The following is a 22488-nucleotide window of genomic DNA, read 5'->3' on the forward strand; positions in this document are numbered from 1 at the left end:
CTCCGGTCTCGACGCCGCAGGTCCCCGCGGGGCCCATGCCTGGGCCCCAGTCGACGCCGGTTGACCTTGTCACTCCTCCACCGGCGCCGACGCCTGAACCACCGACGCCGTCGCCGCCGACGCCGACGCCTGTGACGCCGACGCCCCAGTTTAGCCCTCATCCGGACCCGACGCCGGCACGGCGTCCGCCGACGCCGCATCCGACGCCGCTAGAGACCTACCATCTCTACAGTCCGGTTCCGATCATTCCTCCTGTTTATCAGGAATCGGAAGAAGGGGGCGACTGGGAGGGGTTCGAGGACCCTCTGGCTGTTCAGTCACAGCTTTCTCAGGACTGGGCAGATGAACTGGGGGAGGCCAGCGGGCTGGACACCTCGCCAGACGCTGGATTCACTTCTCCTCCGACCGTGGCTTCGGAGGAGGGTGCAGCATTTTCTGTGGTGCTGCGCAAGGCGGCTGAGGCCCTTGGGCTCGAGTTGCCTGCCGTGGCTGTGAGGACCAACATCCTCACTGAGGTGCTTCAAACCTCAGCAAGCTCCACTGAGCCTCTGCTGCCGTTTAACGAGGCCCTCACTGACGTTCTGCAGGGCACCTGGTCCAAGCCCTCCACAGTTCCTCCTGTGGATAGGAACGTTGCCAGGCGCCACCGCCCTGCTCCGGGCGACCCCAGTTTCCTGTCCCAACACCCCACCCCCGAGAGTCTGGTTATCCAGGCCTCTACTTCCCAATCCTCCTTCCCGACCGCTCCGCCGGACCGGGATTCCAAGAGACTCGAGCAGTTTGGCAAGAAACTGTTCTCGTCCCTTAGTTTGGGCCTGCGGTCCTTAAATACCGCCTGTCTCTTGGACCGTTATTCCCATTCCCTGTGGGGTACGGTGGAGGACGTGCTGCCCCTGTGTCCGGAGGAGGTCCGGACGCGTCTTACCCAGGCTCTGGCCGATGGGAGGGATGCAGCACGGCACGCCATAAGATGTGGGCTTGACACCACGGACTCGCTAGGTCGGGCGATTTCCACCACGGTGGCGCTCCGCCGCCACGCCTGGATGCGGTCCACGTCATTTTCCGGGGATGTCCAGAACACCCTCATGGACATGCCCTTTGATGGCACTCGCCTGTTTGGTGAGAAGGCGGACAGTGCGCTGAACCGCTTTAAGGACTCCCGGGCTACGGCCAAGTCCTTGGGCCTCTCGGCTCCGCGGGCGCACACCTCCGCTTTTCGCCCCTTTCGTGGCCAAGGAAGGGGCGCCTCCTCCCGTTCGCAAAGCCACCAGCCGCAGAACCAACCTGCGCGCGGTCGTGGACGTGGCTTCCGCCGTGGCGGAAATGGAGGCCGACGTGGTCAGCCCACATCCACCCCGGCAGCATCCGCCTCAAAGCCTTCCTAGTCCGAGCTTTCAGGCCCATACCACGCCAGTGGGCGGCAGAGTTCGCCATCACCTGCTCCACTGGCGGTCCATAACATCGGACAGGTGGGTGCTGCAAATCGTCCGAAGGGGCTACTCCCTCCCCTTCGAGACGACCCCTCCAGCCATGCCACCGCAGCACCACCGTATCTCGGGGGATCATTTGGATCTTCTCCGCGAGGAAGTTTCGGCTCTCTTGGCCAAGGGGGCCGTCGAGCGCGTTCCGAGTCCAGAAGTAGGTCGTGGTTGTTATTCCCACTACTTTCTGGTTCCCAAGAAGGGCAAGGGGGGCCTGCGCCCTATCTTGGACCTCCGGAACGTCAATGCCTTCCTCCGAAAGGAAAGGTTCAAGATGCTAACGTTGGCTCAGGTTTTAGCTGCCCTAGACCCTGGAGACTGGATGGTAGCGTTGGACTTGCAGGACGCATATTTCCATATCCCCGTCCTGCCGGCCCACCGGCGTTACCTGCGGTTCACGGTGGGCCAAGAGCACTTTCAGTTTACCGTGCTCCCCTTCGGCCTCACCAGTGCCCCTCGGGTGTTCACGAAAGTGATGGCGGTGGTCGCAGCTCATCTGCGCAGATCAGGGGTCCCAGTCTTCCCTTATCTCGACGACTGGTTGTTGAAGGCGGGCTCGCCCCAGGCAGTCGTCTCCCACCTCCAGACTACGGCGGATCTCCTGCATTTGCTGGGGTTTTCCATCAACGTGCCGAAGTCACACTTGAGTCCCTCTCAGAAGCTCCTCTTCATCGGAGCGGTTCTCGATTCGGCGCAGTTCCGGGTCCATCCACCGGAACAGCGGGTCCGGGATATACAGGCCCTGATTCCCATCTTTCGGCCTCTATCCCGGGTTTCGGTCAGGCTAGTGTTGCGGCTTCTGGGGCTGATGGCCTCCTGCATCCTACTAGTGCATCACGCCAGGCGGCGCATGCGGGCTCTGCAGTGGGACCTGAAGTTTCAGTGGGCCCAGCATCACGGCAACCTGTCCGACCATGTCTTGATCTCGGAGGGTACTGCACAGCAGTTGCAGTGGTGGCTCACGGACCGCGAGTGGGTCAAGGGCAAGAGCCTCTCCCTTCCCCAACCGGAGCATGTCGTAGTGACGGATGCGTCCCTCTTGGGATGGGGTGGCCATATGGGAGAGGCGGAGATCAGAGGCCTCTGGTCTCCGGCGGAGTCTCGTCTCCACATCAACCTGTTGGAGTTGAGAGCGATCCGGCTTGCACTGAAAGCCTTCCTTCCCTCTGTCAGGGGAAGTGTCGTGCAGGTGTTCACGGACAACACCACCGCCATGTGGTACTGCAACAAACAGGGCGGGGTGGGGTCGTGGACCCTTTGTCAGGAGGCTCTGCGCCTCTGGACATGGCTGGAACACCAGGGCGTCACCCTGGTGGTTCAACATCTGGCGGGCTCTCTGAACGCCAGAGCAGACGAACTCAGCCGCCGGTGCATGATGGATCACGAATGGCGTCTGAACTCCGAAGTGGTGCAAGGCCTCTTTCAGCAGTGGGGAGAGCCTTGGTTAGATCTATTCGCCACCGAAGAGAACGCGCAATGTCAGCAGTTCTGCGCGTTGGAATTTCCAAGGCGGCACTCGCTCGGCGACGCTTTTCGTCACGAGTGGAGTTGCGGTCTGTTGTACGCCTTTCCGCCTATACCACTTCTGCCCAGAGTGCTGAAGAAAATCAGGCACGACCGGGCCCAAGTCATCTTGGTGGCTCCGGATTGGGCACGAAGATACTGGTATCCCGAGCTACTCAGTCTGTTGACCGATCCCCCGATACGTCTGCCCCTTCGGGAGGATCTTCTGTCGCAGCAGCAGGGGACGGTCCTCCACCCGAACCTGTCCAGCCTCCACCTCCATGCGTGGAGATTGAGCGGCGGCAGTTGATGCCATTTGACTTGCCTCCTGAAGTCTGTGATATCATTCTGGCAGCCAGGCGTCCCTCCACAAAGTCGGTATACGCCTGCCGGTGGAACAAATTTGTGGCATGGTGCACAGCAAAGGCTGTGGATCCCCTTTCCGCCCCTCTTTCTGAGGTTCTCCTCTTCCTTCTTTCTCTGGCCCGGCAGGGCTCTGCCCTGGGCACCCTGAAAGGTTATCTTGCTGCCATCTCCGCCTTCTTGCGGCTTCCTGATCAGCCTTCTCTTTTCAAGTCCCCTGTGGTTACACGCTTTCTCAAAGGCATTACACACACGTTTCCTCCTGTCCCTTTTGTAATGCCTCAGTGGGACTTGAATCTGGTTTTGACATTCCTGATGTGCGCTCCCTTTGAGCCTCTTCACAATTGCCCTCTTCGTCTTCTAACTCTAAAGACTGCTTTTCTGGTAGCCATCACCTCGGCTAGACGGGTGAGTGAGCTCCAGGCTTTATCTTCAAAGCCTCCTTTTCTATCTGTTCATCCGGACAAGGTTGTCCTTCGGCCTCGTCCCTCCTTTCTTCCTAAAGTGGTGACTCCATTTCACCTTGGGCAGTCTGTCACCTTGCCCACCTTCTTTCCGCCTCCGCATCCTTCCAAAGAGGAAGAGAGGCTCCACCGTCTGGACCCAAAACGTGCGCTCTCCTTCTATCTGGACCGCACAAAACAGTTCCGGGTGGACGACCAGCTTTTTGTTGGGTACGTGGGCGCTAAGAAGGGGAAAGCTGTGCACAAACGAACCATCTCTCGGTGGGTCGTTTTGTGTATCAAAATCTGCTATTCCTTGGCTAAAAAGGACCCTCCTGTTGGGCTGCGCGCCCATTCTACTCGGGCCACAGCGGCTACTACTGCCTTGGGACGGGGAGTCCCTTTGCAGGACATCTGTCAGGCGGCGACGTGGGCTTCGCTACACACGTTTGCCAGGCATTATTGCCTTGACAGCCAAGTCCGGAGGGATGGCTTCTTTGGCCGTTCTGTCCTCCAGGACTTTCTGGTGTGATCTTGGTTCGCAGACCCACCACCGGGGATGGTATTGCTTGGGTATCTATTCTAAGGTGAGGAATCTAACTAACGTGTTTCTTTCAGATGAACAAGTTACTAACCTTCGGTAACGATGTATCTGTAAGAAACATTAGTTAGTTAGATTCCTCACCGACCCTCCCATCCTCCCCGTTCTGCGAACTGACATCTAGGGTTAAGGTTGTCCTTTCAGGCCCCTAGATTTTATTTTTGGCACCAGTGTCGGTCTTTGCATGGCTCTGCGTTCCTGGCGCGGAAGGCTATGTACAAGAACTGACGTCAGCGCGCGAGGGCGGCGTCTAAGTACTCCGACGTCATCCCGGCGCACGACGCCGACGACGGACGCGGAGCCGCAGACGACGCCTAGCGACGCGCAAGGGGTATTGCTGACGAAAAATCTTCCGGATCCAGTCTGACGCCTGGGGATATTCTAAGGTGAGGAATCTAACTAACTAATGTTTCTTACAGATACATCGTTACCGAAGGTTAGTAACTTGTTCTTCTGGCTGTTGTATAAAGCTCTTCTGAATAGTGCATAAAGCTCTTCTGCCTGGTATATAAAACACTCTGCCTGGTATATTAAGTGCGTCTGCCTGGTGTATGAAGTGCTTCTGGCTGTTGTATAAAGCTCTTCTGCCTGGTGTATAATTCGCTCTGCCTCGTGTATAAAACGCTTGTGCCTTGGTGTATAAAGCTCTTCTACCATGATGTATAAAGCTCTTCTCCCTTGTGTATAAAGTGCTCTGCCTGGTGTATAAAGTGTTCTGCCTGGTGTATAAAGTGTTCTGCCTGGTGTAAAAAGCGTTCTGCCTTGTGTAAAAAGCGTTCTGCCTGGTGTAAAAAGCATTCTGCCTGGTTTATAAAGCGTTCTGCCTGGTGTATGAAGTGCTTCTGCCTGGTATATAAAGCTCTTCTGCCTGGTATATAAAGCTCTTCTGACTAGTGTATAAAGCACTTCTGCCTGGTGCATAAAGCGTTCTGCCTGGTGCATAAAGCGTTCTGCCTGGTGCATAAAGCGTTCTGCCTGGTGCATAAAGCGTTCTGCCTGGTGCATAAAGTGTTCTGCCTGGTGCATAAAGCGTTCTGCCTGGTGCATAAAGCGTTCTGCCTGGTGCATAAAGCGTTCTGCCTGGTGCATAAAGTGCTTCTGCCTGATGTATAAAGAGCTTCTGCCTGATGTATAAAGAGCTTCTGCCTGGTGCATAAAGTGTTCTGCCTGGTGCATAAAGTGTTCTGCCTGGTGCATAAAGTGTTCTGCCTGGTGCATAAAGTGTTCTGCCTGGTGCATAAAGTGCTTCTGCCTGATGTATAAAGTGCTTCTGCCTGATGCATAAAGCGTTCTGCCTGATGTATAAAGCGTTCTGCCAAAGTGTTCTGCCTGGTGCATAAAGTGTTCTGCCTGGTGTATAAAGCATTCTGCCTGGTGTATAAAGCGTTCTGCCTGGTGTATAAAGCGTTCTACCTGGTGTATAAAGCGCTCTGCCTGGCGTATGAAGTGCTTCTGGCTGTTGTATAAAGCTCTTCTGAATAGTGCATAAAGCGCTTCAGCCTGATGTATAAAGCGTTTTGCCTGGTGTATAAAGCACTTTTGTCTGGTGCATAAAGCACTTTTGTCTGGTGCATAAAGCACTTCTGCTTGTTGCATAAAGCGTTCTGCCTGGTGCATAAAGTGTTCTGCCTGGTGCATAAAGTGTTCTGCCTGGTGTATAAAGCTTTCTTCCTGATGTATAAAGCACTTCTGCCTTGTGTATAAAGCACTTCTGCCCGGGGTTTAAGGCACTTCTGCCTGGTGTATAGAGCAATTCTATATGGTGTATAGAGCTCTTCTGCCTGGTGCATAAAGCATTCTGCCTGATGTATAACGCGTTCTTCCTGTTGTATAAAGTACTTCTGCTTGGTGCATAAAGCGTTCTGCCTGGTGCATAAAGCGTTCTGCCTGATGTATAAAGCGCTCTGCCTGGTGCAAAAAGCGTTCTGCCTGGTGTATAAAGCGGTCTGCCTGGTGTATAAAGCGTTCTGCCTGGTGCATAAAGCGTTCTGCCTGGTGCATAAAGCGTTCTGCCTGGTGTATAAAGCTCTTCTGCCTGGTGTATAAAGCACTTATGCCTGGTGCATAAAGCATTCTGCCTGGTGCATAAAGCATTCTGCCTGGTGCATAAAGCGTTCTGCCTGGTGCATAAAGCGTTCTGCCTGGTGCATAAAGCGTTCTGCCTGGTGCATAAAGCGTTCTGCCTGGTGCATAAAGCGTTCTGCCTGGTGCATAAAGCGTTCTGCCTGGTGCATAAAGTGTTCTGCTTGATGTATAAACCGTTCTGCCTGGTGCATAAAGTGTTCTGCCTGGTGTATAAAGCTTTCTGCCTGATGTATAAAGCACTTCTGCCTTGTGTATAAAGCACTTGTGCCTGGGGTGTAAAGCACTTCTGCCTGGTGTATAGAGCAATTGTATATGGTGTATAGAGCTCTTCTGCCTGGTGTATAAAGCGCTTCTTCCTGGTATATAAAGCGTTCTGCCTGGTGTATGAAGCACTTCTGCCTGGTGCATAAATCACTTCTGCCTGGTGCATAAATCACTTCTGCCTGGTGCATAAAGCATTCTGCCTGAGCGTTCTGCCTGTTGTATAAAGCACTTCTGCCTGGTGTATAAAGCGTTCTGCCTGGTGTATAAAGCGTTCTACCTGGTGTATAAAGCGTTCTACCTGGTGTATAAAGCGTTCTGCCTGGTGTATAAAGCGTTCTGCCTGGTGTATAAAGCGTTCTGCCTGGTGTATAAAGCGTTTTGCTTGATGTATAAAGCGTTCTGTCAGGTGCATAAAGCGTTCTGCCTGGTGCGTAAAGCACTTCTGCCGGGGTGTAAAGCACTTCTGCCTGGGGTGTAAAGCACTTCTGCCTGGTGTATAGAGCAATTCTATATGGTGTATAGAGCTCTTCTACCTGGTGTATTAAGCGCTTCTTCCTGGTGTATAAAAAGCTCTCGCTGTTGTATAAAGCTCTTCTGCCTGAGCGTTCTGCTTGTTGTATAGAGCGTTCTGCCTGATGTATAAAGCGCTTCATGAGCCACTCCCTAATCCTTTAACAGATTTTCATTCATAAACATAGATGTAGGCGTAGATTTGAAAAGACCAATCGTTTGACCATTGCCAGGTTCGGTTTAGTGGTTTTGGGGGTTAGATCTAAAGCCTAACTGAGGGGTGTGGCCAAGATGTTAGGCGGCTTCCACAAAAAGCATTAAAATGAGCCCGCTGGCTCCTTTCTGAGACCCCTGGGAGTGAGTACGAGCTGTGGAGAGCGGGAGACACTGTTGGAGGCCCGTAGAGATCAAGTGGACCCCTGAGTTCGGGGCCCTGGTTCGTACAAGAGGCGTGGCTGGCCACGGCGGTGATTACGGCCTACGGACAGCGGCGCTCCCTGGGTGGTAGACGATACAGCCTCAGCATGGACACTTGAGCAGACTCTGGGACGCAGATGGGGGGTGCAAGAGGGTGCGGCTGTGGCCGCTGAAGAGTGCAGGACGAAGGTAGGCCTCAACTACCACTATCTGAATACGGAGGTGAGCGGCGGTCATCGGAGTTGGTGGGGCTCCCACTTCCCTCTGCCCTCACACGAGGAGGGGGCTTGCATCGCATGACTGGCGCTGGAGAGGGGGGGTGAGCAGGGCTCACTGAGAGCAGGGCTCCTGGGCATAAAAGAGACTGTCGGCCGGGCTGCCTTGGTACAGCAAAGAAAGTAGTGGAGGTTGCCTTGGTTTTGTACCAATTCCTGGGACACACCTAAAAGAAGACTAAGGAGGGCAGAACCTCGATAGGACCCAGGGAGCTGACGGCACCATCGCCTGGCCCCCATAGAGTAGTATCCTCCTGCCCGGGTCCTTCTGTGTTGGTCCCACTGTTTCAGCTACATCCCCCCGCATTCCCTTCTCATAGCCAAAGAAGGGAACAGGATTTGGATGCGCAGAGTTAGGAGAACTAAAAATCAATAGGCCTTGCTTTGATGGTGGTCGAACTAAAGCTCCCCAGTGGGATGCCTGGAGCCCTTTGGCTATAAAGAAAGCTCTTGTTTCCAGGATCTACTAATACCGGAGTGGGGAGGGTCTCTGCAACGGGGGCCCACCCCTGAAATTCTTCAGACCAGGACCGTTGGAACAGTGCGTTGGTCACCATTAGCCGTCAAGATACAAAGGGCCTGTCTGGGACGCAGGGTATAAGTAAGCGGGCTATCCTGTGGCTTTTGCAACGCTTAGACATGACAGTATGGCGGGGAATGGAACAAAGAAAGAGCACTCCCTTAAAGAATTATTCGGCGAGGCAGGAAGCACCAGTGCGGATGATAAAAACGTAAATGTAGGGGGAGACGCCAGATCAGACACTGATGATGGGGAGGGTCCGGTATCCAAGTCGATACTGGAAACATTATTCACCTCCATGTGTGTGGATTTGCAGGCGATGAAGACAGAAATCGCGACAGAAATTTGGGAGATGCGCCGTGACGTGGACTAGATGGGTGAGAGAGTGGCCAAGAAGGAAGAAAGCGAATCCGTCCGGGAAGAGGAGGTCACTTGGCTACAACAAGAGGTCCTCAGGCTCAAAGAACAACAGTTAGACCTGCAGACGCACAATGAGGATTTAGAAGACCGATCCCTGAGAAATAACATACGAATCAGAGGTGTGCCATCCAAAGCAGAAGGTTCCAACTTGCGTGAATATGTCATGGCCCTCCTCCGCCATGTACTGGGCCTCGCAGAGGACTCCACCATTCAGATGGATCGGGTCCACAGGGTGGGACCTGAAAGATCCTGGAAGGGTCCCCGGCAGACATACTGGTATGGGTGCATGACTTCCAAATTAAAGAGGACATAATTAGAAAAGCTTGAGACTCTCACCTCAGTTTAAAGGTCACTCCCCGACCTTCTACCAGGATCTCTCATGGATCATTTTGCAGAAACCTAAAGACTTCAGCCCTGTCGCAGCGCACTTGAGGAAAGCTAACATATCTTATGCATGGGGTCATCCCTTTCGCATCATTTTTTGACACGAGGGAGCGCTCCACCAAATCAGATCCTTCAAAGCAAAGAGGTCTGTGCCTTTGTACACATCGACGCCCAGGAGTTCACTGAGGAAGAGCCTACCTCTCCCAAAAGACAGCGATCAACATGGCAGAGGGTGACGAGCAATTACCGCCGGTGAAAACCTGACCCGGCCACCATCGACAAGGAAAGGCAGGCAGTTCTTCGGGTCCTTTTGGCGGAGTCCACCCTATCGGCGGCACCTGATCTAGCGGCGGCAGTGCCCTGGGTGGGTAATGGTGGGACCGGGGGGAATCCAAGTATGCCTCGCCCGCCGTTTGCCTGCTGGACGTATGCATGCTTCCACAGGAGTTTCCATGTTGGAATAGCTGTCCAATGGATGGCCACATCTCACCCCGAGACACTGGACTTGATGGACTCTGGTCACTTATTGTTACCCTTGTTGTATCCTTTATTTTTGTTGTGGGAATCTTTCTCTCTCCTCCGCACCAACTGAGATATTATGTGGATAGCAAAGACATTGAGGGTCGTCGGCCAATGCTCCCCCTCGCTTCCCCTTTGGGAAGACAGAATCCTAGCAATCAATCTAGCTGTAGCTGGGTGCCCCGAAGATATATGATGCATACCATCCGTATAGTGAGCCCAGCAAAGCGCAAAGCGATTCTGTCTTTTCTAGAGCATTCGGGAGGGGATGTCTGTTTGCTACTACAGACACATCTGCTATTCGCCGTCTATATGTAGCCGATGGCACAAAGAAATAGAGGTAACCCAATAATTCGGGGGATCCGCCTGGGGGCGGACACACACATCATAAGCTTATATGCTGCCGATGTGGTCTTTTCCTTGAAGGATCCCGCATCTTCACTCTGCTACGGGAGATGAGTTCAGTTGCTTTAGCGGGGTGTCTGGTTTTAAGGTAAACATTTCAAAATCACAAATACTAAATCTTTCAACTACTCCTGACACAGTGGCCGCATTGACTTCTCAATTCCCGTTCATCTGGGCCGGTGATCATATACCATATTTAGGTATTTTGCTGGCACGTACTCCTGAGAAAACGCTAGCGGCTAACTACGGTTCACTTACAGAACAAACTAATAAAACTCTGGCCACGTGGAACCGGGCGGGCCTCTCTTGGGCCGGACGTATTGCTGCAGTCAAGATAACGATCATGCCACGTATATTATTTTATTTCAGACTATCCCCCTGACCCCACCCTCAGTTACCATACGTAACTTACAACGAGCCATCAAATGCTTCATACGGGGTGGGAAGCAACCACGACTCCGCTTTCATCAGATTACTAAGCCTACAGCAGGAGGGGGAATGGGGGTCCCGGTGGTTCAGAGATATTTTTAAACGTCACAATTACACTTTATAGTTCTCTTTGTGAACTTCATTGGCTCAGGGTCGAGAGTCGTGTAAAGTTCAAGACCCCGAGCTATATGTTCAAGGCGAAGCCTGGCAGTGCCCCTCAATATCTAAGGGCCATTGTTCATTCTTATCTTCCTTCGCGGTCGCTCCGTTCTGCTACCCAGGCTAAGTTTTTAGTACCTAGGATCAAACGATCCTGTCTGGGTGGTCGACCCTTTGCTTATTTAGGTCCTCTTCTCTGGAACTCCCTTCCCTTATTTCTTAGGAAAGAAACTGTTTTCAGCAACTTTTGTGGGCACTTAAAGGCATGGTTATTCAATCAATAGGTTCGTGACGGCTTGACTACTTGTACTTTCTCCTGCACAGCGGCGCTGGGAAACCTTTTTGGTAGCTATGCGCCTTATAAGATCAATAATAATAATAGTAGAATGGAACCACCCCCTGTCAGAGAAGTCCTGGTCGTTCATGGATCAAGCGATTGCAGGAGTAAATATATGAAGAGAGATTTGGCTCCCTCGCAAGCACAGGGCATGGGGGCTTTACTCCGCCCGATAACTGCAACTACCTTAAAAGTATGGGACGCAGCAGCGATCCGACATAGGCTTACCACTTTTCCCTCCCTCATGACCCCTTTAGTAGACGATCCTGACTTTCCCCCTAGACGTCAGCCAGAATCATTTCAGCGGCGGCGTGAGAACGGTTGCAAGAGGGTAGGTTCACTATTTGATCAGAATGGGATTATTCCCTTCGATCAGCTTCAGCAAGATTACTCAATGCCGGCATCTGATTTCTTCATATACAACCAGGCTCTTCACTGGGTAACATGAGAATGGGACATCCCGTCATTTGACTCAATTCGAAAAGTTGCTTGTCACTAAAAAAAACGTGCGCATCATATCCGAGATTTATGCTGTGCTTTCAGCAGCCGCCACATCCACAAAATCCAAGGGTCAGCTGAGGTGGGAGGAGGAAATAGGCAGAACACTCCTAGATAAGGAATGGCAAGACATGTATTCTAGAACTTCTCACACAGCGCACGATATCCCGGGCACAAAGGCAGCATAAAAGGATGCATCTTATTGGTACCCAACACCGGCCAGAGTACATTGCTGGAATTAAGATCGTTCAGCCACTTGCTGGAGGGGGTGCAGACAGACGGGTTCAATGGTACACTTACTTTGGCATTGTCCCAAACTGGTCCGATACTGGAAACTGATTTTAAATGACATGAGTATAGCCTTTAACATTGATATCCCGCGCTTCCCAGCCTATATTTTGCTAGGTCTCCCCAATCCCCTGACCTCCCCCTTGCTCACTTAGAGGAAGACAGATAGCTTTAGCTCTTGACGCCGCAAGATTAGAACTACTAGCTCATTGGGGTTCTCCGATGGTCCCAGATCACTCGGCATGGTTGAGAAGGCTGTAGACTGCATTAGCGATGGAACACATGTCTACGACGGTGGATAATAAAGCTGATGCATGCATGGAACTCTGGGCACCATTTAGCGCCTTATTAGTTGAGGAATTTAGGGAGGTGACTTGTCCCAGGTTCTTGCAAATTCTATACCTTCCTTCCACTACTCAAGACACGAGCACATAAAGAAAGGTTGGAGTATGACTGTATTAAACACTCCAGGTGCGATTCAGGACCATCATTGGGGGCGGAGGAGATGTGGGTGGGGAGAAGGGTGGGGGAAAGATGGGTGTTAAGTTACTCTTCTTTTTGTTTCCTTTTTTTTTTCCCTTCTTCTTGTTCGGGCTCTTTGCTTTCTAATGCTCCTTTCTGTTTCAGGAGTCATTGCATGAACAGGGCAGACTGCTTTCCTCTGGTACGCATTATGGAACACCAGGCACTGTTCTGTTGAAATTCGCGGTCGGCCTCCGGGTTGTAGGCGCATAGCTGTGTCCCCCTCTTACGCATTTAACTGGTGCCGGCCAGTGGATGTAGGCATTCGTGTTGTTATGGCTTTGCGAAAACCAATAAAGCCCAACTGTGCAACAGAAGGCCACTACAACTGCCAGAGGAATCCTCTCTGTTGAAGTCTAGGAAACTCCTAAAGACACATGGTTGTATCTTCTGCCTCAGTACTTGTCTGTAGGCTGCGATCATTATTTTATGTTGGACGCTTTTAGACTTTTAGCTAATAGGTCCCTGTTGTTGGAACAAATAAAAGTAAAATATCTGTTTCTCTTGTGCTTCTGACGTTGTGATTCTCTTGTAAGTTCCTTTAGTGAGTGGTCGGCTTTTGTATCAATGTCATCTCTTTGCCAGTTTGGAAGCAGTGAGGTCGAGGGCCACAGTTTCTCTTGTTTGGACGCTAAGTCTAGTAGCAAGTTGTGACCTCTCTCCTCAGGACCACCCTGGCCCTTGTGAACCTCTTGAATAAGAGGAGGCTCCAGGAGCTGCTGCTAGCGGCCCACACCGATTGTCTTTATTTTCTGCTGATCTTGTAACCCCCGTCAAGGCTCAAAGCCACTAGGGGAGTCGCACCCACGCTTCGAAGACCTCTGCACTACACTGACCTCAATGCCTTCAACCGCTCCCTTCTTTGGGATATAAGATAATATTTTACAGAATTGGCTACCTGATATGTTTAACTCATATTTACGGAGCGTATTCCTAATAATCTGATTGTGTCATAAATGAAATAGCCTTAGATGTATGTATTCCGTGTTTTATTTTATTATAGCTTCACCAGGAAAGAGGAGAGACTAACAGGACTAAAACAAGAGTGTGTATAGGGCAGTAGTAGTGTGTGGGCTCAGCTCCTAGAGGACAGGATGAGGGAATAGGACTGGGGGTGATCAAATGCCTCAAGTTGTGTAGATTTGTGCAGGAGTGGAACACTTTATATTTACTTATGAGACGCCCTGTGTTTTTGTTCTAGTGACATCATTCCTGGTTAAACAAGAGGGTGATGCCAATAGCATGGGCCCCCAGCTCTCGAAGAAAGCAAATGACCACGTCAGACATCCACGTGAGTAAATGATAGTGCACATCTCTCTCTCTCCTCGAAGTGCTGCATCCGACAGCTCAGATGAGGCGCTTCACTTCATCCTACCACTAGATAACGATATTCTCGGATACAGCAGTCTGTTCACATCTTTTGTTCCATGCACCTGGAATCGCTTGGAAAAGTGTCAGTAACGGACACAGAATGATGCATTATGCCCGCTCCTCCTCCCTTTCCTCCTCTTCCTCCTCCTCTTCCTCCTGCTCCTCCTCCCTTTCCTCCTCTTCCTCCTCCTCTTCCTCCTGCTCTTCCTCCTGCTCCTCCTCCCTTTCCTCCTCCTCTTCCTCCTGCTCCTCCTCCCTTTCCTCCTCTTCCTCCTGCTCCTCCTCTTCCTCCTCCTGCTCCTCCTCCCTTTCCTCCTCTTCCTCCTGCTCCTCCTCCCCTTCCTCCTCTTCCTCCTGCTCCTCCTCCCTTTCCTCCTCTTCCTCCTCCTCTTCCTCCTGCTCCTCCTCCCTTTCCTCCTCTTACTCCTCCTCTTCCTCCTGCTCCTCCTCCCTTTCCTCCTCTTACTCCTCCTCTTCCTCCTGCTCCTCCTCCCCTTCCTCCTCTTCCTCCTGCTCCTCCTCCCTTTCCTCCTCTTACTCCTCCTCTTCCTACTGCTCCTCCTCCCTTTCCTCCTCTTACTCCTCCTCTTCCTCCTGCTCCTCCTCCCCTTCCTCCTCTTCCTCCTGCTCCTCCTCCCTTTCCTCCTCTTACTCCTCCTCTTCCTCCTGCTCCTCCTCCCCTTCCTCCTCTTCCTCCTGCTCCTCCTCCCTTTCCTCCTCTTACTCCTCCTCTTCCTCCTGCTCCTCCTCCCTTTCCTCCTCTTACTCCTCCTCTTCCTCCTGCTCCTCCTCCCCTTCCTCCTCTTCCTCCTGCTCCTCCTCCCTTTCCTCCTCTTACTCCTCCTCTTCCTCCTGCTCCTCCTCCCCTTCCTCCTCCTCGATTGCAGAGACTGAGAGTGCTTTGTCTTTGAATCTCTGCACCACCTCTTAGGCTTCTCTTTGGTACTTCAACGTGCCCAACTTCACCACCTACTTAAAGCCTCCTCATGGGGAGTCCAGGTAGAGAGAGGGAAGATTATGGAGGTGTCTTCCGTATTTGAGCCTCTTATGGCATGGGAAGGGCCTAGAGCCAGGCTGGTGTCCCCGCTCCTTCGCCTTCAGAGCCCTCCCCCTTTATCTTCTGCAAACGATCTGAATTTCTCCCAAAAGACGACTCATTGAAACCTAAAGCCACTGTCTGAGAATAGCACCTCCTATGGTGGGTCGTGACGATGCTACTTCTGGGTGGCCCTCACATACCTAATACTGTGGGTGTCTGCGCTTATTGCTGGTCGTGGAGCATCCACCCTGGGTGGGCGCCACCCCTGGACCTTCGACTGTAGTCATCCTAGATGTTGACATCTCCACTTCTGGGTGAATGCCATCGAACATCTTTAGTTTGTCTAGATTTATCCTTAGTTTGCTTGAGCAGATGCATAACAGTAATGCAAATGGATTCTGATGACTCGCACCTTCTGTCCCAGAGTCAGCGACCGGTGCTGCTAGAGAATGGAAACTTGATTCCGTTCTTGCTGAGACATTGTAGCTTCTATGATGGCCCCAGGGGATGACATTAAAACTGCTCTTGACTTCTTTTGAATAGCAGTTCTCCTTCTACTTGACCTTTCATCAGCCTTTGATACACTTCATCCTACCTAGCAATATGGTCAGAACAGAGACTTTGCTGTGGCCTGTGTGAGAAGGTGGCCTGATATATGCTGTCCACTAGTTCTAGTGGGCACCTTGTATCAGCCCAAACAACCCCTTATGGTGATAGGTTAAAGACAACCTTTATTGAAAGCTATCCTAGTGGTAGCTATGGAGAGCAGCCTTCAGGCTAAGTCTATGAAGGAATGTAAAGCAGCTTGTTTTACCAGTCTATAATTTCTTGATTGATCAAATGAAAAGCTAACCACACCACGTATATATTTAAAATATATGTATTTAAGATAGAACACACCCCTCTAGTCTCTTTATGAGACTGGAGTTCGAAGTACTTAAGTTACAAGATAGCAATCATCAGTAATAGCACAAATACACGTTTGGGCTCTAGGGGCGTGCCAAACCATATACTAAATAAGTGGTATAAGAACCACGACTGAACTAGACACAAGGCCTAGAGCCTGTAGAATCGCTGGGACCCCAAGGAACCACCCAAGGTAGTGACACAGGGGACCCATGGGGACTGTATGCAGTGTGTAAACACAACCGCGGGTTCCCGTTATCTTCTATGGGCAATGTCGCGGTTGGAAATTTAAAGATTAGGGACACTTCTAATCGAGTCAGGACCAAACCCTTTTGGACTTAAGAAGTTCTAGGGCTAGCACCCACGGGAGCACCGGAGTACTCGAGTTACCTCACCCAGGGAAGCCGGGTGCATAGGTGTCTTTTGGTGTCGGGTCGTGTCGTCGATTTCAATGGGAGCCTGCAAACAACTGCTGCTGCTGTGAAGAGAAGTGTCCGAAGAGATCCAAGCCTGGATCTAGGATGGAAGGAACCTGAAAGCAGAGGGGACAGAGTCTGGGTCACTAGCCAGTGACCGAGGGCAGGATGGACCAATGCCCACAGATGTCGGGTGCTTAAGGTGAGTTGACGGGTGTCTTGACTCTTCAGCCACGAGGTCCAGGAGGCGTCGGCTAAGTCCACGAGCCGGATTCGAGCTGTCCCACGAAGTCTGTCAAGTGCTGCGGTGTCGGCGACCAGAATGGACCCAAGAAGTCTTGGCAACGGCAAGTCACTGGAATTCAGAGCAAGGACTGCGGTGCAGACCAGCAAGGTCTGTGGGACTCACCCAGCGAGGGCAAGTCATGGCACGTCTGGAGCAACCAGGAAAGCCCAAGCACAAAAGGAGTTGCCTTCGTGGGGACCTCCTAGCCAACGGGCGAGTGATCGTGAAGGAGCCTCGAGTGGTCTCATTTGGAGCTGGCCCACGGGTCACTCGTGGAGTGGAGGCCAACAATCTTCGGTGCAGGAGGAGCTCAAGGCTGGGGCTACTCGGAGCCCAAAGCACAACTTCGAGGAGGACCAGGAAGATAGTGTTGCTGCAAAAGTTCACGGTGTCCATGGGTTACGGTTCCACGTCACCCACGATAGCCACAGGCCTCAGCTTTGCTGTGGACTCAGGGTAGCCTCAGGGAAGTCTGAAAATCCACCTCTGGTGATGCAAAGACTTCCGCGTCCGGCGGGTGCTTCAGCGATGCAGACCAGTCAGTTGCTTCTTTGGTGCCTGCCAAGCAGGGGAGTCACTCCTTGACCCCAAGGGAGATTTCTTTAGTCTTCTAGTCAGGATAGAAAGTCGAAGGTCAGGATATATGTTGCAGAGTTTCGTCCAGTGTAATCTAAAGTCCTAGGGACTGGATTCCTATACTTATAGTAAGTTTAGGGAATGGACTAACTCTAAGGCCCCACCTATGGGTGGGCTTGGAAAGAGGGGTGGTTACACCCATTTCCTTTGTCCAGTTTCACGCCAGAGCAGGGGCAGGTAACCCCTGCAACTGGTTTGAACTGGACTATGCACAGGGACACCAAGTGTGCCCCCAGTGCAGGACTTCAAAGCACCAGAGAGTGCTCCCGCCCAGCCCCAATACACATCTGCCTGTCTGGGGAGGTGGTTACACCTCCCTTCGACAGGAAACCTATTGTCCAGGCCTCCCCTGCCGGAGTTTCAGTCAGCAGCAGGAGGCTTGTGATGCCAGGGCTCAGGAAAATCCTACTGGGTTTAGCCTGTGTGTACATGTCTCTCCCTCTAGAAGGGTGGAATGCTACCCCCGCCGCCAGAATTGGCGGGGGGGGGGTTGGTATTCCAAAGCGTTTGACACCAAACACGACATGTTTTGATGCAGCCATTCCAAAGTTAGCATTTACCGCGAGGTTATAATGCACCTAAGAGTATATGGTATGGCTGTATCACAGAACAGCTATAAGGAAGCATTTCCGAAAGCTGCAGAGGGGCTCAGCTCATGCTTCGGCACCCTCTCACACAAAACCAAGCACTCTGCCTTCAGGATTGTCAAGGCCTGCCATAGGACTGACTTATAGGTTTATACATGTCTGTATATATAGGTGTATATATGTAGCCTATACCACTGTAAGGGGTGCAAGCACACCCTTACGCAGGCTGCAGTAGCAGATATGTGGTGCCATTTTGGAGTGCTTCCCAGGGGTGGCATAATACATGCTTTAGGCCTCTGAGGTACCTATGCCCTAGGTACATAGTATACCATATACTAGGGGCTTATAAGGTACTCCAGAATCCAATTAGATATGTACATGCAAACCATTTTAGAGAGGAAGCAGCTAGGCTGTCGTCCTGATTAGCAGGGCCACAGGCAGACTAAGGCCGAAAGACAGTGATACACCAGCAAAAGTGGGGGTACCCATGTGAAGCAGATCCTACTCTCCTTCAGCCTCTTCATGATGCAGTAAGCAGAAGCCATAAAACCCTTCTCAGATATTAAGAATAAGTTCATCACTATTCAGTGTCAGTCGGGCATCCAGCCCTTTTGAGGCTCTAACAGACTCTGCACACTTGTCACATACCTGGATGTTCTGCCAAGAAACACCAGCTACACCAAGCAAATTAGCAAGAGCCAGGAAGTGCAAAGACATAGCTCAGTTTATGGCAGCTTCAGTGACTTTTCTAGGAAGTCCTAATCAACATTCAGATGCCTTTGCTTCGTGCACAAGGTGTGTTGTATAAAAAAGCATCCTAGGAACTAGACCTGCTGATCATCCTTGGACAGTCCCGCTCCCCCCGGGTACCCTCCGGTCTCTTCAGTTCAAAAAATCTAACTCGGATGGCAGCTGTTTCTCAAATATTGACCATGTTAAGGTTCCCTACTCCCTGCTGACACCCCACTAATGGATGTCTTTCTGGAAACTGATCAAGCCCGTTTGTAGCTATCTTGTAAGTAAACCCGGCTCCTCTTGCTACCAGCCCTCACCCCCACAAGCCCTCTCACTGGCAACCCTACATTGTCTTCCTGTGTGAAATGGATGTGATATTGATAGCCAGGATTTGTGAGGACAGTTTTTTCCAGATTAAGTGAATGTGTTCCATTTGTGAAAGGGAGGGTCAGTTTAGGATGAGCCCTGCAAGTAATCAGGCTTCCGTTTGACCCTATGAGCGTGCCATGAGCGTGCTGATGAAAAAACGGGCTGCTGTCTCCTGCACAGGTGGTGCATCCTCTCACCCTTATTGGTAAGAAGTGGTATCGTATGAGGCAGCAAAGGTTTGGCAAGCTGTGTCATACGATACCACTTCTTTTCATTTAACATTTCAAAATCAATTGTGTTTTTACTTGTAGACCTATTTTGATATTGGTAGAAAAAATAGCAGTGGAAGAGCAGGTCAGATGGACTCACACAGGCGCGCTTCCCCAACCCTGACTCTGTGTTGAAACATGATTGATAAGTGGATCGCAAACATGCAATTTTATTTTGCCTCTGTTATTGGCACAAAATGCATGTCTAATACATGTCACCTGTTATCTCTATAGTCTTACTTCCTTGTCTGAGGTCTGTCCCTGTTTTTAAAATCTGGTCACTATGTCTGCTACTGCCTCCGGTGTCCATAGCTGGTGGTTTGAGACCCACTTCCACCTGTGTCCACCGTAGTTCCAGAAAGGCTTGATCCAGGCCAGATTTTCAGGATCTTGACAAAAGACAAATTTGCTGTACAATGAACAGCTTTTAAATAGTTGTCCTGAAAAACTGCCATACATGTGTTTCTCCGGTACCTGTGCTGGGTCCTACTGTCCCAATGCTGTAAGAAAAGGTGGAGTGAAAAGAATGGCTTGTACGGCAGCCACAGCGGTGACGCTCCATGGGCAGGATATCTGAAGCTGACTATTTACTTTTCTCACAGATGCCACTGTTCTCTGGCTCACTGGGTTATTCACAGCTTGGCCCCTGCTCCTGAAATTCAAGCCATAATATTGAGGCCACAGCAGCGATTCTTGCTCAGACCTTACATTGTTTCCAGACAGCCCTATTAAAACATAGTTTAGCCCCAGAGCAATTTTGTTAGTATTGGGCAACGTATGCACAATTTAAACATGTCATAGATGCTAATAGTTCTATTTTGTACACATTTAAATATCTGGATACATATTGATTTGGAATGTTTAAATCCTACAGGTGATGGAAGCATAACCACAGAAATGAAAGTGAGATGCTTGGTGGTATCTGCTGAAAAACCTGGAGAATTCAAAGCATTAGGCGGACAAGAAGGCATGATGGGACCACAGTCTAAAAGTTACATTTGGCCAGAAATAAATCTGGATTTCGAAGTGGAGAAAAACGCCCAGCATGAAAGTGGCTCCAGTCATCAAGTATACAAGGGGCTTCCAATGGCTTCCAATTCTCATAGTGCACAAAAGAGTGACGTGAATACTGAAAATATTCTTGGATACCAATCAAAGACACAGAAATACTGGAGTTCACAAAACCATTATGGGGTAGAGAGGACATTCCCTATGAAGCGCCCTCTTGGACATCGGTGCTCACATACTGCGAAGTCTAGTGGTGCTGACTGTGAAAAATGCTTCACGAGGAAGGCGTCCCTTTTTGAACACAAGACAACGCTTGTGGTGGAAAGACCATATCAATGTACTGAATGTGAGAAAACCTTCAAGCACAAGGAAAACTTTATTGAGCATCAGCGAACACACACAGGGCAAAGGCCTTATCAGTGCACCGACTGTGGGAAAAGTTTCATTCGAAAGAGAACGCTCATTGCCCACCAGCGAATACATACGGGCGAGCGGCCATATCAGTGTACTGGTTGCTGGAAAAGCTTTAGTCTAAAGCATAATCTTAATACGCATCAGAAAACATGTCGACATTTTCTATGAGATGAAAGATGCATCTCGGCCTAATGTATACAATCTATACGATGCAGTTAGTGGAGGGAAATGAGCGATAGCATCACTTGAAGGCTGAGCTTATTCCAGTTCATGAAACGTGCCTGAGCTGATGGCCGGCATACCCGAGGAAGATCTCCTGTGGCATTGTGGGACAAAGGACCAAGGCACACTTGTTTAATTTGTACCCATCTGTTTACAATAGTTATGCTTTATATTTTTAAACATGTTTCATTTAACTCACTAGAATTGTCTTTACATATTTAGGGCCTGATTTAGGGTTTGGCAGAGAGGGTACTCCGTCGCAGCGGTGATGGAGTACCCGCTCTGCCAATTTATGGCTGGGCAGATCGACAGTTTGTCGATGATCGAGCCCACTCCAGCTTAGGCAACGACATTCTCCTCTGACAGCCTAACACAGTTTGGCTGTGAGAGGAAAGCCATCCGACCTCCTGCCCAATTTAGACTGGGGAGTCGGATGGATTTGTAATTATTTTGCTGTCCGTCACCGCCAGGGAAAACCTGGTGGCGAGAGACAGTAAAAATAAACAAATTACCCGACACCATGGGTGAAAATCCCCATGGTGTGAGTGCTATTAGTTTTACATTTTTCTAAAACAAACTCCACTTTGAAATTTGAAAAATTAAAACCTTTCATAAGTTTGGTGTAAGCGTCCGTTATCGATGGTGAATACACAGCGAGCTTAGAAGGGACTGCCTTTATGCTTTGTCAGGAAAACCCAATCCGAGTTGACTGCTGCTCATTACAGGTCTTGGAGGCCATTGAGCTGCTGGGTGACCTCACCTCAGTGGGCGTGGGACACGTCTAGTCCTAAATGTGAACATCAACCCCCTCTGCATCTCCCAAGGCGTTCTACAGCAAAACAGGTTCCATTCACTAGCATGTACCCAGATCCCAGTTCACACGGTCACAGCTCTGCATTACAGTTGGTCCATTGCTCTTCCTTCATGAAGGTATTGTTTGTTCCAGAGCATGTTTTTCAATAATTCACGTTGCCAATGTCCACAGTATTTGGGTTTTATATATTCAATCGGAATATATGACAGTGGCTGATTCTCAAAATGCTCTCCAGTATTTCTATACAATATGAGTATTATGAATAATGAACTCTGGAAGAACAAGCATTTGCAATGCAATAGGTCTCACATTTCCGAGAGTTTCATAATCACTTAGTGCATTACAAATGCTTATTTATAAAGACGGCCATGTGGCACTGTAACGGTGACCGCGCTCCTTTCCTAAGACGAGCGGAGTCTAAAGAAAGGGGCGCGGCCACCATGAAAGTAAAAGCGCGATATGGGGCGCGTTTACAAAAAAAAGCATTTGTTTGTCAAGTTGACGAACAAATGCTTTTTTTGTAAAGTGCCCCATGCTGTGCTTTCACCTTAATGGCGGCCGCTTCCCTTTCCTTAGACTCGGCTCATTTAGGGAAAGGGGTGCGGCCACCATTAAAGTGTTAGTGTGGGATGGGGCAATTTAAACATAACGAATTTAATAAATAGTAAAAAAAAAAAAAAAAAACATGCACCAAAAACATGCACCTGAGTTTGGCAAAGCAAATACAGCATAGGCTTGGCTCCACTATCAGCGTGGTGTGCCTTGCTATGTCCAAAAGAATAATAATAAAGTGTTGCGAGAGAGCGTGTCCTGTCTGCAACAGCAGGCACGTGAAAACCATTAAACAAAATGGTGCTTGGACGCTGAAATTAAAGCCTACCGACCAACAACACATGTAAAAGGGGGTGTCCTCATGGGAGGTTACAAAAGGAGACAAGGTGGTACTAATGAGGGTCTACTAAGCCTATTGACCAATGAAAAGCCACAGTTTCC

General features: G+C 50.4%; 1 protein-coding gene across 9 annotated transcripts in view; it reads left to right on the forward strand.

Moving 5' to 3' along the window:
• The window catches only part of LOC146859576 (uncharacterized), a 185168-nt gene extending 163868 nt beyond the window's left edge, over nt 1–21300 (forward strand). For 6 of the 9 annotated variants that reach the window (XM_085646486.1, XM_085646485.1, XM_085646492.1 and 3 more), the window contains 2 exons: nt 13625–13714; nt 19912–21300. In XM_085646486.1, coding sequence (XP_085502612.1) covers nt 13625–13714; nt 19912–20627 — 806 coding nt within the window. In that variant the 3' untranslated portion in view covers nt 20628–21300. The remainder of the gene's footprint in view (nt 1–13624; nt 13715–19911) is intronic. The other 3 variants (XM_085646489.1, XM_085646487.1, XM_085646493.1) reach the window with 1 other exon arrangement.
• The last annotated feature ends 1188 nt before the right edge of the window (nt 21301–22488 follow it).

This window comes from Triturus cristatus, chromosome 3_1 (assembly GCF_964204655.1).
Source record: "Triturus cristatus chromosome 3_1, aTriCri1.1, whole genome shotgun sequence".
In the NCBI taxonomy this organism is placed as follows: domain Eukaryota; kingdom Metazoa; phylum Chordata; class Amphibia; order Caudata; family Salamandridae; genus Triturus; species Triturus cristatus.